General features: G+C 38.1%; 1 protein-coding gene across 2 annotated transcripts in view; it reads left to right on the top strand.

The window, feature by feature from the left end:
- LOC124277494 (haloacid dehalogenase-like hydrolase domain-containing 5) overlaps positions 1–14,378 on the top strand; it is a 55,958-nt gene extending 41,580 nt beyond the window's left edge. For both annotated transcript variants that reach the window (XM_046713195.1, XM_046713196.1), the window contains exons 6-8: positions 227–272; positions 5,730–5,869; positions 13,364–14,378. In XM_046713195.1, coding sequence (XP_046569151.1) covers positions 227–272; positions 5,730–5,869; positions 13,364–13,793 — 616 coding nt within the window. In that variant the 3' untranslated portion in view covers positions 13,794–14,378. The remainder of the gene's footprint in view (positions 1–226; positions 273–5,729; positions 5,870–13,363) is intronic.
- Positions 14,379–17,736: the final 3,358 nt, after the last annotated feature.

The following is a 17,736-nucleotide window of genomic DNA, read 5'->3' as shown; positions in this document are numbered from 1 at the left end:
TTAATGCAGGGATGAGAATGAAGTTTTGAGAAAAACTCTGAAAACTAGCCGGGTGTCTGGGGGCAACGGATTTGGATGATTCACAAAAATTACCCTTGGCCTTATGAAATTCCCGGAATTCTGCGGATCGCGGAAAATTCTCATCCCTGTTAATGATGTCATCTTCAATCACAATTGTATTTTCAATCAACTTAGGTCTCACACTCAATGTGTTCACTCTTTTCAGATTTGGACATGGATGTTTCCTTCATTGTCTAGAAAGTTTATACCAGGTGAGTGAATTTTTATACCAGGTGAGTGAATTTTTATACCAGGTGAGTGAATTTTTGTACAAGGTGAGTGAATGTTTATACCAGGTGAGTGAATTTTTGTACCAGGTGAGTAAATGTTTGTACCAGATGAGTGAATGTTTATACCAGGTAAGTGAAATTTTGTACCAGGTGAGTAAATTTTTGTACAAGGTGAGTGAATGTTTGTACAAGGTGAGTGAATGTTTGTACAAGGTGAGTGAATGTTGATACCAGGTGAGTGAATGTTTGTACAACGTAAGTGAATGTTTGTACCAGGTGAGTGAATGTTGATACCAGGTGAGTGAATGTTTGTACAAGGTGAGTGAATGTTTGTACAAGGTGAGTGAATGTTTGTACCAGATGAGTGAATGTTGATACCAGGTGAATGAATGTTTGTACCAGGTGAGTGAATGTTTGTACCAGGTGAGTGAAGGTGAGTGAATGTTTGTACCAGGTGAGTGAATGTTTGTACAAGGTGAGTGAATGTTTGTACATGTTTGTACAAGGTGAGTGAATGTTTGTACAAGGTGAGTGAATGTTTGTACCAGGTGAGTGAATGTTCGTACAAGGTGAGTGAATGTTGATACTAGGTGAGTGAATGTTGATACCAGGTGAGTGAATGTTTGTACCAGGTGAGTGAATGTTTGTACCAGGTGAGTGAATGTTTGTACAAGGTGAGTGAATGTTGATACCAAGTGAGTGAATGTTTGTACAAGGTGAGTGAATGTTTGTACCAGGTGAGTGAATGTTTGTACAAGGTGAGTGAATGTTTGTACCAGGTTAGTGAATGTTTGTACCAGGTGAGTGAATGTTGATACCAGGTGAGTGAATGTTGATACCAGGTGAGTGAATGTTTGTACCAGGTGAGTGAATGTTTGTACCAGGTGAGTGAATGTTTGTACAAGGTAAGTGAATGTTGATACCAGGTGAGTGAATGTTTGTACCAGGTGAGTGAATGTTTGTACCAGGTGAGTGAAGGTGAGTGAATGTTGATACAGGTGAGTGAATGTTTGTACAAGGTGAGTGAATGTTTGTACAAGGTAAGTGAATGTTTGTACCAGGTGAGTGAATGTTGATACCAGGTGAGTGAATGTTTGTACAAGGTAAGTGAATGTTGATACCAGGTGAGTGAATGTTGATACCAGGTGAGTGAATGTTTGTACAAGTTGAGTGAATGTTGATAGCAGGTAGGTGAATGTTTGTACCAGGTAAGTGAATGTTTGTACCAGGTGAGTTAATGTTGATACCAGGTGAGTGAATGTTTGTACCAGGTGAGTGAAGGTGAGTGAATGTTTGTACCAGGTGAGTGAATGTTTGTACCTGGTGAGTGAATGTTTATACCAGGTGAGTGGATGTTTGTACAAGGTGAGTGAATGTTTGTACAAAGTAAGTGAATGTTGATACCAGGTGAGTGAATGTTGATACTAGGTGAGTGAATGTTGATACCAGGTGAGTGAATGTTGATACCAGGTGAGTGAATGTTTGTACAAGGTGAGTGAATGTTTGTACAAGGTAAGTGAATGTTGATACCAGGTGAGTGAATGTTTGTACCAGGTGAGTGAATGTTTGTACCAGGTGAGTGAATGTTTGTACCAGGTGAGTGAATGTTGATACTAGGTGAGTGAATGTTGATACCAGGTGAGTGAATGTTTGTACCAGGTGAGTGAATGTTGATACCAGGTGAGTGAATGTTTGTACCAGGTGAGTGAATGTTTGTACAAGGTGAGTGAATGTTTGTACCAGGTGAGTGAATGTTTGTACAAGGTGAGTGAATGTTGATACCAAGTGAGTGAATGTTTGTACAAGGTGAGTGAATGTTTGTACCAGGTGAGTGAATGTTTGTACAAGGTGAGTGAATGTTTGTACCAGGTGAGTGAATGTTTGTACCAGGTGAGTGAATGTTGATACCAGGTGAGTGAATGTTGATACCAGGTGAGTGAATGTTTGTACCAGGTGAGTGAATGTTTGTACCAGGTGAGTGAATGTTTGTACAAGGTAAGTGAATGTTGATACCAGGTGAGTGAATGTTTGTACCAGGTGAGTGAATGTTTGTACCAAGTAAGTGAATGTTTGTACCAGGTGAGTGAATGTCTGTACCAGGTGAGTGAATGTTTGTACCAGGTGAGTTTGTACCAGGTGAGTGAATGTTTGTACCAGGTGAGTGAATGTTTGTACCAGGTGAGTGAATGTTGATACCAGGTGAGTGAATGTTTGTACCAGGTGAGTGAATGTTGATACCAGGTGAGTGAATGTTGATACCAGGTGAGAAAGTGGTGTATGAGCTGGAGCTGAGAATGGGAAGGGTTAGGCTTCTGGAGCTGAAAAGGCGATGAGTAAGGACGGTCAGGGTATGATATCAGAAAGGGGGATGGTTCTATGATGTAAGCAGTGTATGAAATAAGTCAAAACCCCAGCCAGACATCTAGGCTGGTAACTTCAAAAACTTACTAGCCCAGAAGAGATTTAACCAGTCCTTCTTAAATACTAAACAGACAGTGCCAGTGGACACATTATCTGAATATTTTTTTCGTCCGTCAATCGGGCTGGTTAGCTGTAAAATTTGACCGTCTGGCAGAAATCTAGCCCGTCTCGGGCAGTCGGACAGGCCTTATTTCATACAGTGGACTGATGTAAGTATGACGACAAATATGTATTTTAACTCAACCAAACTAATTAACGTCACTCAAGCTTAACTTAAATTTCAAGACAGCATAATTATAACATTTCATGCATGAGAGAGCTAATGTTTAATGAATATTTAATGTTGATATTTAATAGCATACTTTTTGCTTAACAGACCTGCTTAAGGTGACTGAGTCTAAGTAAGGCCCTTACTGAACTTTCAAAGTGTGTTTATATGCCCATGCCTTGTTTGCTCGTAAGTCAGGACAAGACAGTGGCCATTGTTGGTGCTGTCTTCTAAGTTGCCCCGCAGTTTACAGTGCAGAGTTGTGTCCCTTGGTACCAGCAATATCAGTGGTTCAAAGTAGGATTCTAGGTTTGTTAGCACCATACCTGTTCTTAAAGTGGTAAATGTCTGAGACTGGCGTCACTTCAGGCTTTAGTGCCAAATTAAACTGGCGTCCTGTGATTAACTGGAATTATGACTGTTCAAAACCTCACTTGCTCACAGTCACTCATTCACTCACTCAGAGACAAAGCATTCCGACATTTACTGCCATAGGATATCACTCACTCACTCAGAGACAAAGCATTCCTACATTTACTGCCATAGTATATCACTCACTCACTCAGAGACAAAGCATTCCTACATTTACTGCCATAGAATATCACTCACTCACTAACTCAAGACAAAGCAATCCTACAACTGCCATAGGATATCACTCACTCACTCACTCAGAGACAAAGCAATCCTACAACTGCCATAGTATATCACTCACTCACTCAGAGACAAAGCAATCCTACAACTGCCATAGGATATCACTCACTCACTCAAGACAAAGCATTCCTACAACTGCCATAAGATTTCACTCGCTCACTCACTCAGAGACAAAGCAATCCTACAAGTGCCATAGTATATCACTCACTCACTCATAGACAAAGCAATCCTACAACTGCCATAGGATATCACTCACTAACTCACTCACTCACTCAAGACAAAGCAATCCTACAACTGCCATAGGATATCACTCACTCACTCAAGACAAAGCATTCCTACAACTGCCATAAGATATCACTCACTCACTCACTCAGAGACAAAGCAATCCTACAACTGCCATAGTATCTCATTCACTCAGAGACAAAGCAATCCTACAACTGCCATAAGATATCACTCACTCCTCCACTCAGAGACAAAGCAATCCTACAACTGCCATAGTATATCACTCACTCACTCACTGCCACAGGATATCATGCATCAGAGTTTGGGTGTATATGATGGATGCAAGTTGGATGCTGTCCATGACTCACACGACCACCAGTGTGTCACACGTCACACTATCACGATCCATCAATAAATCATGGGCAGAACTATGGTTTTAATAGAAGCATATGCATACTTAATATACCTTCACCAATTTATTCATATGTCATCTCAAACAGATGGTGGTTTTGAATTTCTAGTTTCTAATTTGCATTATAAATGATATATCTGACAATTTTGGCAGACTCATTTCAGGCTGAAACATTTCAGATGAAAAGACTAACAAGAATCTTGATATCGTATATTATTTAAGTTTGTGTAGCAGAATCTCTTAAAAATAAGTGCAGAAGGCAATTGATGTAAATCCTGTGCTTGATAGATGCTTGTAATTTTATCTGCCATAAGAACATATAATATGTATAAACTGGAGTTTTCATGCTTAATGCCTGTTATATCTCCTATGGAACTCATGTATATATCTGTATCCAAGGAGATCTGTAAACACTCCTGGGAAACCTCTAAGTGTACCACTAATGATGCCCCACATACCGTACACCTGTGTGTATACATGAAGGATCTCCGAACAGAATTTAAGATCTCTATGTAGGGATACTTGATGTATGTACAGGAGATCCTTGATGAATACACAAGAAGTTAATCAATCTCTTTGTAATGGATCCCTACATAGAGATCCCTTAGCTCCTATTTCCACATCAAGAATGCCTACATGTACATTTAAGGTTACCAATATATACATTCAGAATGTCCTCCCTATGTGTGTATGCAATGGATCTGTATGTGCCTCTGTGGATCTATGTATTCACTGAGGAGCTTCATGTATGCAGATCAACAAGCTCCTATATATGGACCTTAGAGCTCCCTATATATACCCTTAATGATCTCTTTATGAAATAGGGGCGGTGTGGTAGCCTAGTGGTTAAAGCGTTCGCTCATCAGTTGTATACTCCACAGGGAGTTGAGATTGATAATAAGATGTGCCGTTGAGATTGACATCCAATGATCAAGCGGAAAAACTACCAGCGCCTTGAGCAAGCACTAGTTGCGTGGATATGTGCGCTATATAAATATCCTTTAATAATCACACGGAATACACGTATTTGATTGCCCACATGGGTACAATGTGTGAAGCCCATTTCTGTCCCACACCGTGAAATTGCTGGAATGTTGCTAAAAGCAGCCTAAAACTAAACTCACTCACTCACTTTATGAAATAAGTGACATTGATAAGTTCTATGATGCAAGGCAAAATCTGCCGTCTCTCTGTACCAGTAGCGTGCTAATGAGCTTATCTTTTTTATCCTTGTGCAATACCATGGAATCACGTGGTACATGTATGTGTGTATAGAAATGTTGTCCTGTAGTAATACCAGGGAGAAGTCATGCGGTATATGCTCACTGATATTACATAAATTATTAGCTTGCTCTCCATGGGGAAATTAAAAACGTCACTGTTTCATGATGGCTCATGTTACTGTTTGCTGATGATTAATGGCTTCAAATTATACTTGCAATGAATTTTGTTTTTCTGATTACAGAAAATCACAGGGCGTGAGTTGAAATACACAGCTTTAGTTGGCAAGCCGAGCGAGATAACATATCACCATGCTGACTACCTTCTCAGCCAACAGTCACGCCTGTTGGGGCTTGATGGAATCAGCACTATATACTGTATAGGGTAGGTTGGCTTTACGTCAGACCTTATACTGTATAGTGTAGGATAGGGCAACTTTACATGAGACTGTATACTGTATAGGGTAGGTTGGCTTTACATGAGACTGTATACTCTATAGGGTAGGTTGGCTTTACATGAGACTGTATACTCTATAGGGTAGGTTGGCTTTACATCAGACTGTATACTGTATAGGGTAGGTTGGCTTTACATGAGACTGTATACTGTATAGGGTAGGTTGGCTTTACATCAGACTGTATACTGTATAGTGTAGGATAGGACAACTTTACATCAGACTGTATACTGTATAGGGTAGGATAGGACAACTTACAACAGACTGTATACTGTATAGTGTAGGATAGGACAACTTACAACAGACTGTATACTGTATAGTGTAGGATAGGGCAACTTTACATGAGACTGCACACTGTATAGTGTAGGATAGGACAACTTACAACAGACTGTATACTGTATAGTGTAGGATAGGGCAACTTTACATGAGACTGTATACTGTATAGGGTAAGATAGGGCAACTTTACATGAGACTGTATACTGTATAGTGTAGGATAAGACAACTTACATCAGACTGTATACTGTATAGTGTAGGATAGGGCAACTTTACATGAGACTGTATACTGTATAGTGTAGGATAGGACAACTTTACATGAGACTGTATACTGTATAGTGTAGGATAGGGCAACTTTACATCAGACTGTATACTGTATAGTGTAGGATAGGACAACTTTACATCAGACTGTATACTGTATAGTGTAGGATAGGGCAACTTTACATGAGACTGTATACTGTATAGTGTAGGATAGGGCAACTTTACATGAGACTGTATACTGTATAGGTGTAGGATAGGGCAACTTTACATGAGACTGTATACTGTATAGTGTAGGATAGGGCGACTTTACATCAGACTGTATAGTGTAGGATAGGGCAACTTTACATGAGACTGTATACTGTATAGTGTAGGATAGGGCAACTTTACATTAGACTATACTGTATAGGGTAGGATAGGGCAACTTTACATGAGACTGTATACTGTATAGTGTAGGATATGGCAACTTTACATGAGACTGTATACTGTATAGTGTAGGATAGGGCAACTTTACATGAGACTGCACACTGTATAGTGTAGGATAGGGCAACTTTACATGAGACTGTATACTGTATAGTGTAAATAGGGCAACTTTACATCAGACTGTATACTGTATAGTGTAGGATAGGACAACTTTACATCAGACTGTATACTGTATAGTGTAGGATAGGACAACTTTACATCAGACTGTATACTGTATAGGGTAGGATAGGACAACTTTACATGAGACTGCACACTGTATAGTGTAGGATAGGGCAACTTTACATGAGACTGTATACTGTATAGGGTAGGATAGGACAACTTTACATGAGACTATACTGTATAGGGTAGGATAGGGCAACTTTACATGAGACTGCACACTGTATAGTGTAGGATAGGGCAACTTTACATGAGACTATACTGTATAGGGTAGGATAGGGCAACTTTACATGAGACTTATACTGTATAGTGTAGGATAGGGCAACTTTACATGAGACTGTATACTGTAAAGGGTAGGTTGGCTTTACATCAGACTGTATACTGTATAGGGTAGGATAGGACAACTTTACATCAGACTGTATACTGTATAGGGTAGGATAGGACAACTTTACATCAGACTGTATACTGTATAGGGTAGGATAGGACAACTTACAACAGACAGTATACTGTATAGTGTAGGATAGGACAACTTTACATGAGACTATATACTGTATAGTGTAGGATAGGGCAACTTTACATGAGACTGTATACTGTATAGGGTAAAATAGGGACCTTGGCAACTTTACATGAGACTGTATACTGTATAGTGTAGGATAGGGCAACTTTACATCAGACTGTATACTGTATAGTGTAGGATAGGGCGACTTTACATCAGACTGTATAGTGTAGGATAGGGCAACTTTACATGAGACTGTATACTGTATAGTGTAGGATAGGGCAACTTTACATTAGACTATACTGTATAGGGTAGGATAGGGCAACTTTACATGAGACTGTATACTGTATAGTGTAGGATATGGCAACTTTACATGAGACTGTATACTGTATAGTGTAGGATAGGGCAACTTTACATGAGACTGCACACTGTATAGTGTAGGATAGGGCAACTTTACATGAGACTGTATACTGTATAGTGTAAATAGGGCAACTTTACATGAGACTGTATACTGTATAGTGTAGGATAGGACAACTTTACATCAGACTGTATACTGTATAGTGTAGGATAGGACAACTTTACATCAGACTGTATACTGTATAGGGTAGGATAGGACAACTTTACATGAGACTGCACACTGTATAGTGTAGGATAGGGCAACTTTACATGAGACTGTATACTGTATAGGGTAGGATAGGGCAACTTTACATGAGACTATACTGTATAGGGTAGGGATAGGGCAACTTTACATGAGACTGCACACTGTATAGTGTAGGATAGAACAACTTTACATGAGACTATACTGTATAGGGTAGGATAGGGACAACTTTTACATGAGACTTATACTGTATAGTGTAGGATAGGACAACTTTACATGAGACTGTATACTGTAAAGGGGTAGGTTGGCTTTACATCAGACTGTATACTGTATAAAGTTAGGATAGGACAACTTTACATCAGACTGTACTACTGTATAGAGGTTGGGATGGGACAACTTTACATCAGACTGTATACTGTATAGGATTAGGATAGGACAACTTACAACAGACAGTTATACTGTATAGTGTAGGATAGAACAACTTTACATGAGACTGTATACTGTATAGTGTGGGATAGGAACAACTTCACATCAGACTGTATACTGTATAGTGTAGGATAGGGCAACTTTTACATCAGACTGTATACTGTATAGTGTAGGATAGGACAACTACAACAGACTGTATACTGTATAGTGTAGGATGGGACAACTTAACTTTACATGAGACTGCACTGTATAGTGTAGGATGGGACAACTTACAACAGACTGTATACTGTATAGTGTAGGATAGAGACAACTTTACATGAGACTGTATACTGTATAGGAGTAGAATAGGGACAACTTTACATGAGACTGTATACTGTATAGTGTAGAGATAAGACAACTTCCACATCAGACTGTGTACTGTATAGTGTGTAGGATAGGGCAACTTTACATGAGACTGCACACTGTATAGTGTAGGATAGGACAACTTTACATGAGACTGTATACTGTATAGTGTAGGATAGGGCAACTCTACATCAGACTGTATACTGTATAGTGTAGGATAGGACAACTTTACATCAGACTGTATACTGTATAGTGTAGGATAGGGCAACTTTACATGAGACTGTATACTGTATAGTGTAGGATAGGGCAACTTTACATGAGACTGTATAGTGTAAGATAGGGCAACTTTACATGAGACTGTATACTGTATAGTGTAGGATAGGGCAACTTTACATGAGACTGTATACTGTATAGGGTAAGATAGGGGCAACTTTACATGAGACTGTATACTGTATAGTGTAGGATAAGGCAACTTTACATCAGACTGTATACTGTATAGTGTAGGATAGGGCGACTTTACATCAGACTGTATAGTGTAGGATAGGGCAACTTTACATGAGACTGTATACTGTATAGTGTAGGATAGGACAACTTTACATTAGACTATACTGTATAGGGTAGGATAGGGCGACTTTACATGAGACTGTATACTGTATAGTGTAGGATATGGCAACTTTACATGAGACTGTATACTGTATAGTGTAGGATAGGGCAACTTTACATGAGACTGCACACTGTATAGTGTGGGATAGGGACAACTTTACACGAGACTGTATACTGTATAGTGTAAATAGGAGACAACTTTTACATCAGACTGTATACTGTATAGTGTAGGATAGGACAACTTTACATCAGACTGTATACTGTATAGTATAGTGTGGGATAGGACAACTTTACATCAGACTGTATACTGTATAGGTTAGGGATAGGACAACTTTACATGAGGACTACACTGTATAGTGTAGGATAGAACAACTTTACATGAGACTATACTGTATAGAATTGGGATAGAGACAACTTTACATGAGACTTATACTGTATAGTGTGGGATAGGACAACTTACATGAGACTGTATACTGTAAAGGAGTAGGTTGGCTTTACATCAGACTGTATACTGTATAGAATTAGGATAGGACAACTTTACATCAGACTGTATACTAGTTATAGGAGTAGGATAGGACAACTTTACATCAGACTGTATACTGCCTTATAGATTGGGGATAGGACAACTTACAACAGACAGTATACTGTATGAGGTGTGGGATAGGACAACTTTACATGAGACTATATACTGTATAGTAAGTGTGGGATAGGACAACTTTACATGAGACTGTTATACTGTATAGGGGTAAGATAGGGACAACTTTACATGAGACTGTATACTGTATGAATTAATAGGATAGAGACAACTTTACATCAGACTGTATACTGTATAGTGTAGGATAGAGGCGACTTTACATCAGACTGTATAGTGTAGGATAGAGGACAACTTTACATGAGACTGTATACTGTATAGAGTGTAGGATAGGAACAACTTTGACATTAGACTATACTGTATAGGAGTAGGATAGAGACAACTTACATGAGACTGTATACTGTATAGTGTAGGATATAAGCAACTTTACATGAGACTGTATACTGTATAGTGTAGGATAGGAGACAACTTTACATGAGACTGCACACTGTATAGTGTATTAGGATAGAACAACTTTACATGAGACTGTATACTGTATAGTGTAAATAGGGGCAACTTTACATGAGACTGTATACTGTATATGATGTAGGATAGGACAACTTTACATCAGACTGTATACTGTATAGTGTAGGATAGGACAACTTTACATCAGACTGTATACTGTATAGGAGTAGGATAGGACAACTTTACATGAGACTACACACTGTATGAGTGTAGGATAGAACAACTTTACATGAGACTATATACTGTATAGGAATTGGGATAGAGACAACTTTACATGAGACTATACTGTATAGAAGTTGGGATAGAACAACTTTACATGAGGACTGCACACTGTATAGTGTAGGATAGAACAACTTTACATGAGACTATACTGTATAGGGTAGGATAGAGACAACTTTACATGAGACTTATACTGTATAGTTGTGGGATAGAGACAACTTTACATGAGACTGTATACTGTAAAGGAGTGGGGTTGGCTTTACATCAGACTGTATACTGTATAGGGTAGGATAGGACAACTTTACATCAGACTGTATACTGTATAGGGTAGGATAGGACAACTTTACATCAGACTGTATACTGTATAGGGTAGGATGGGACAACTTACAGACAGTATACTGTATAGTGTAGGATAGAACAACTTTACATGAGACTGTATACTGTATAGTGTAGGGATAGGGCAACTTCACATCAGACTGTATACTGTATGAGTGTGTAGGATAGAGACAACTTTACATCAGACTGTATACTGTATAGTGTAGGATAGGACAACACAAACAGACTGTATACTGTATAGTGTAGGATAGGACAACTTTACATGAGACTGCACACTGTATAGTGTAGGATAGGACAACTTACAACAGACTGTATACTGTATAGTGTAGGATAGAACAACTTTACATGAGACTGTATACTGTATATGTGGATGAGGATAGGACAACTTTACATGAGACTGTATACTGTATAGTGTGGGATAAGACAACTTACATCAGACTGTGTGCACTGTATAGTGTAGGATAGGACAACTTTACATGAGACTACACTGTATAGTGTAGGATAGGACAACTTTACATGAGACTGTATACTGTATAGTGTAGGATAGGGCAACTCTACATCAGACTGTATACTGTATAGTGTAGGATAGGACAACTTTACATCAGACTGTATACTGTATAGTGTAGGATAGGGCAACTTTACATGAGACTGTATACTGTATAGTGTAGGATAGGGCAACTTTACATGAGACTGTATAAGTGTAGGATAGGGCAACTTTACATGAGACTGTATACTGTATAGTGTAGGATAGGGCAACTTTACATGAGACTGTATACTGTATAGGGTAAGATAGGGCAACTTTACATGAGACTGTATACTGTATAGTGTAGGATAAGGCAACTTTACATCAGACTGTATACTGTATAGTGTGGGGATGGGGCGACTTTTACATCAGACTGCATAGTGTATAGGATAGGATACAACTTTACATGAGACTGTATACTGTATAGTGTAGGATAGGACAACTTTACATTAGACTATACTGTATAGGGTAGGATAGGGCAACTTTACATGAGACTGTATACTGTATAGTGTAGGATATGGCAACTTTACATGAGACTGTATACTGTATAGTGTAGGATAGGGCAACTTTACATGAGACTGCACACTGTATAGTGTAGGATAGGGCAACTTTACATGAGACTGTATACTGTATAGTGTAAATAGGGCAACTTTACATCAGACTGTATACTGTATAGTGTAGGATAGGACAACTTTACATCAGACTGTATACTGTATAGTGTAGGATAGGACAACTTTACATCAGACTGTATACTGTATAGGGTAGGATAGGACAACTTTACATGAGACTGCACACTGTATAGTGTAGGATAGGGCAACTTTACATGAGACTGTATACTGTATAGGGTAGGATAGGACAACTTTACATGAGACTATACTGTATAGGGTAGGATAGGGCAACTTTACATGAGACTGCACACTGTATAGTGTAGGATAGGAACAACTTTACATGAGACTATACTGTATAGGGTAGGATAGGGCAACTTTACATGAGACTTATACTGTATAGTGTAGGATAGGGCAACTTTACATGAGACTGTATACTGTAAAGGGTAGGTTGGCTTTACATCAGACTGTATACTGTATAGGGTAGGATAGGACAACTTTACATCAGACTGTATACTGTATAGGGTAGGATAGGACAACTTTACATCAGACTGTATACTGTATAGGGTAGGATAGGACAACTTACAACAGACAGTATACTGTATAGTGTAGGATAGGACAACTTTACATGAGACTGTATACTGTATAGTGTAGGATAGGGCAACTTTACATGAGACTGTATACTGTATAGTGTAGGATAGGGCAACTTTACATCAGACTGCACACTGTATAGTGTAGGATAGGGCAACTTTACATCAGACTGCACACTGTATAGGGTAGGTTGACTTTACATCAGACTGTATACTGTATAGGGTAGGTTGGCTTTACATCAGACTGTATACTGTATAGGGTAGGTAAACATCAGACTATATACTGTTCAGGGTAGGTTAACTTGTGTAATACTATATGATTTATGGAGGGTAGGTTGACTTTACATGAGACTACAGACAGCAGACTATAGTTCGACTATTCTTGTCAAATAACCCTATTTAATCCATCTTTTCCTGTCACAGTGACAACCCGGAGACTGATATATACGGAGCAAATCTCTACAACCGCTACCTCAGAAAGAGACTCAAGTCTAAACAGAAGCGTCTGTCAGCCCAGGCCGTGGTCAAGCAGGCCGTTGCCCATGCCAGTGGCCAACAGGTGTCGGACATGGACGACGATGATGAGGACTCCTCCGAAGAGTTGGAGATGTTAGAATCTCAGTCAGAAGGAGAAGAGTTTGTTGATAATTTCGCCAAGTCGTGTGAAAGCATCCTGGTATGTACCGGTGTGTACTGCACCGAGAGAGACTTTGTGACGTACGGGGGCAAGAGGTCATCCAATCATAATCATAGAGATTTTGTAATAGACCCGGACCTCAAACGGCCATGCCACGTAACGCAGAATGTACTGGAGGCAGTCCAAATGGTGTTTGAGAAAGAGGAGTTCAATTGATGATGGCTCGAATGATTAGGCAAGTTAGTCTGTTGGTTGTTCGAATGTAGACCCAGCAATTGTGTGTACCGGTCACTTGGCTGGTGATTTGGAGGGAAACTTTGTAGAAGCTCAAATGTTATATTATTCATAGAGACAGAATCAGACAGAAGTTCAAATGTTTATTAATTTATTATTGACAGTGACAGATTGTTCCATCAAAATTATGTTTAGTCATGCAAAACTCTATCTGTATTTTAGAGGGCTTCATCAAGCACTATCTAAAGACTTCCATACCTCAAATGCTCATTTTTGCCTTAAGTGAAACTCAAGTGGTAACTATTCCAACATTCTTCCTCATTCACAAATATATTGTAGGTATATGAAAACAAATTATATTTATGTTGGACCTAATATCTAAAAAAACCCAGTATGATTGCATTGTTTCATGTGAGACAGAAGAGAAATAATCTTGTAGTAAGTCTTCTGAATGAGATTCCTTTGGAATCACTAGTCAGAAATTACCTGTGAAACATTGATAGTCTGCATGCTGCTGTCCTCTCCGAATGTGTTTGTATTAGTAAACATTGGGATCAGTTCATCCTTATTGAGGAGTGATGTCCTTTGTATATACATAGATGTACCCAATGGTACTGGTGACTGTCCTTAAATCAGGTGTCCAGATTAACAGTGTCTGTGTTAAAGAGGTTCCACTGTTTTCAGTGGGAAATTGGGGTAGTTGTCTCTCATTATCTCAAAACTTAGTTGGTTATCTAGGGGTAACTGTGCCTCTAAGATCCAGTTATTTTATTATATTTCAATCACAGACTTCCAGTTGGGAGAACAGGTAGGGTGTTTGCGGAGAGAGCGATCATCGGTTGTTTTAATTCTCAGCTGTGCCATACCAAATACTGTTAAACAAAGGTACTTGTTGTTGCCACAGACACACAGACACACACAAACACACAGGCACTCACACAGGCACACACATGCACCTTCACAGACACTCACAAACACACAGAGACACACAGGCACTCACAAACACACACAAACACACACAGGCACTCACAAACACACAGATACACACATGCACTCGCAAACACACAGAGACACACATGCACTCACATAGACACACAGGCACTCATGCACTCACACACACACTCACACACACACACACACACACACACACACACACACACACACACACACACACACACACACACACACACACACACACACACACACACACACACACACACACACACACACACACACACACTAATATGTATGTGCATAAATGATGAATGGAACATTAGACCCGGTCTTTAAACAGTTACACTGTTGGCTGCCATTAACACTAAAACTTACATTATATAAAAAATCTGTTTAACTAATTTTGATATGTTAATATTTGTTATACATTTATTTTATTTAATACCGGTACTTATAATTTTCTGAGTTTATGAGATTAAGTAATTTTATGTCTTTGTTAATAAAAATATTTGGCCCTCTGTGAACCAGATTTGTGAGATTATAGGATTATCTCAGTGTCACAGATCCTGCTAATCTTGAGATAATGAGAGATCAAAGTAAGCTGAAGTGAAAATGAATCTCATGCTCCTCAAGAACCCAGTGGTGATGATGTTTGTGATAGATGATGTTTAAATATATATTCACTTATACAAATTATCATACAACATGAATTTATTGGTTTGAGATTTGGTAAGGCTTGTTTCAGGAAAGATGCACTTTCTTCAATTACATAGTTTTTTTAATTCCACAAAATTTTATTTTATTTTATTTTTAAAAAAAATATGTTTGTATTAACATATGTAGTCGAATGGTTCATTAAAAATCATAGCAATAACTGTTAGTTAGATACAGCTGGAATGTTTTACCAAACCATGGTAACCAGATTGCCAGTGGAGACATATATGTACATGTCCTCTTGTAGATTCCTGAAAACGATATAGCAAGTAATTGTAAACAGACTTGAAAGTTTATATCTATCCTTTTTTCTCATGAGTCTCTTTGTGACAATTTCCTGTCTCAGCTGTCTACAGAAAGTGCATTTTATTGTGTTTGTGTTTCACATTGACCAAGTGACCCTGATTAAATAACTGATGTTATTTTCAAGGAATCAGTTTTTAGATATCATTAATTTCAGTTGAACAATGCCTTTTAAAAGTAGGTTTGATATGAACACAGTTTTCAAATAGGCTCTGCCAAAAATAAGGAATCCTTTCGTGGACATTTGGGTGTTTTCATATTCATTTCTTGAACTTAAAAGATATTAAAATTAATTTCAAGATGTTAGGTAGATTGTTTACAACTTGCATTTACAGATGTAATGAACTCCTCAAAATGAACAAAAATAAACCATTTTCTCTACATAAATGCATTTTCTTGAAATTTCAAATTAGTATTTAAAATTTCAACTTTTTTATCTGAAATTTCAATAAATGTATAACAAAGCTAATGTCCCCTAAAGACCTCTGTCATAGAATCTGTGGAGTGTCTACATACTCAAGTTATACTGTAGGATGTCCTGAGGTAGAATGATTCTATCTCTACCGGTGTGGTTAACATGTTATTCGGCTGTTACAGTGTCTGTCATATTTGTTAGTGAGATTGAAAGAGTGTATTCCATTTTCATACACAAACCCCAGAGTGTACATACTGTTATGAAGGTGAGGTAGGGTGGGGAGGGTAAGGAAAGGTTGTTAAGATACTACTGGGATGAAGACATTTGTTAGATATTCTGTTAATTTGCAGAATGTATTGTGCACTGGTAAACAGATGAGTTACATTTTTCTATGTGTTTTGTGCCTTTTGATCTTTATCATAACTTACTGATTTTATCTTGTATTATAATAGTCTCACTTAATATTACAAACATATTTTAGTATTTAATAAATATAATATCAAGGCCCTGTTCCAAAAAACACTCATAGCGCGCTAAAACAGTCGTAACTCTATGTTAAAGTATTTGATTTACGATCACCTTAGCGCTATTATCACTTTGTGGAATGAGGCCTTGGTTTTTATCCAAATTTAATTATAATGTGAGATGGTGAAATTTTATTCTTTAATTTTTTACAAAAGCTGTTCTTGACAACTATGTACAGTTATTGTCGACAAATGCCATTAACGCAGAGCTGGAATGTTTGGAAGGATTATGTGTATAGTGTATTCCTTTCATCAAAGAAAGCAACAAACAAACTGCTTGTATTCATCTCCAGGTACTTTGGGAACAATAAAATTAACATATATGGGCAGGATATTTAATATTGAGGCAGGGATGAAAATATAACAATAATTTTATTGCTGTTCTGACATAAGAACATACCATGGTTTTCCACAAATGGTATCAGCAAGTGGTCCAAATCTGGAGACCAAATGCCAACACTAGTTATCATTTTAGGCTTTCATAAAGAATTGCACAAGGAATGTTGATATGTTTTCAAACATTAATGGTTGAAACGTGTTGTCAAATGAGCACATCATCACTTACATTTTTTGGTTTTATCGCAGTGTATGAATACATTCATAAATGGTAGTATTTTTTATGTTGGCGCATTGAAACACACATTATATTATGGCCGCTAAAATAACATCACACAAATCTTACACAATGAGATACTTACCTTGTAAATGAAAAGCGATATTTTTAATATACATAGAGAAAATACAGAATCAAATTTAGGGTCGTCTCATCTATAAACAAGAATATATCTGGCGAGTGTCCGAGGCTTCACGAGCTAGTTACACAATATTTGGGGAGAGGTTATAGGCAATGGAATCCTTGTGTTTGCTACAACAATGTAATCATGTACTGAGGTTTTACGAATGTTTGTGTCAATTGTGTGAATATTAATTATACATGAAGACATGCATCATGATATATTTTAGCCTCATCAGAACTCCTGTACAGAGTATATTTTAACTGTCCAATATTACCTGT

The sequence above is a fragment of the Haliotis rubra genome, unplaced genomic scaffold, assembly GCF_003918875.1.
Source record: "Haliotis rubra isolate DU_JTF1 unplaced genomic scaffold, ASM391887v1 Scf222, whole genome shotgun sequence".
Lineage (NCBI taxonomy): Eukaryota > Metazoa > Mollusca > Gastropoda > Lepetellida > Haliotidae > Haliotis > Haliotis rubra.
This window is presented reverse-complemented; position numbering and strand designations above follow the sequence as displayed.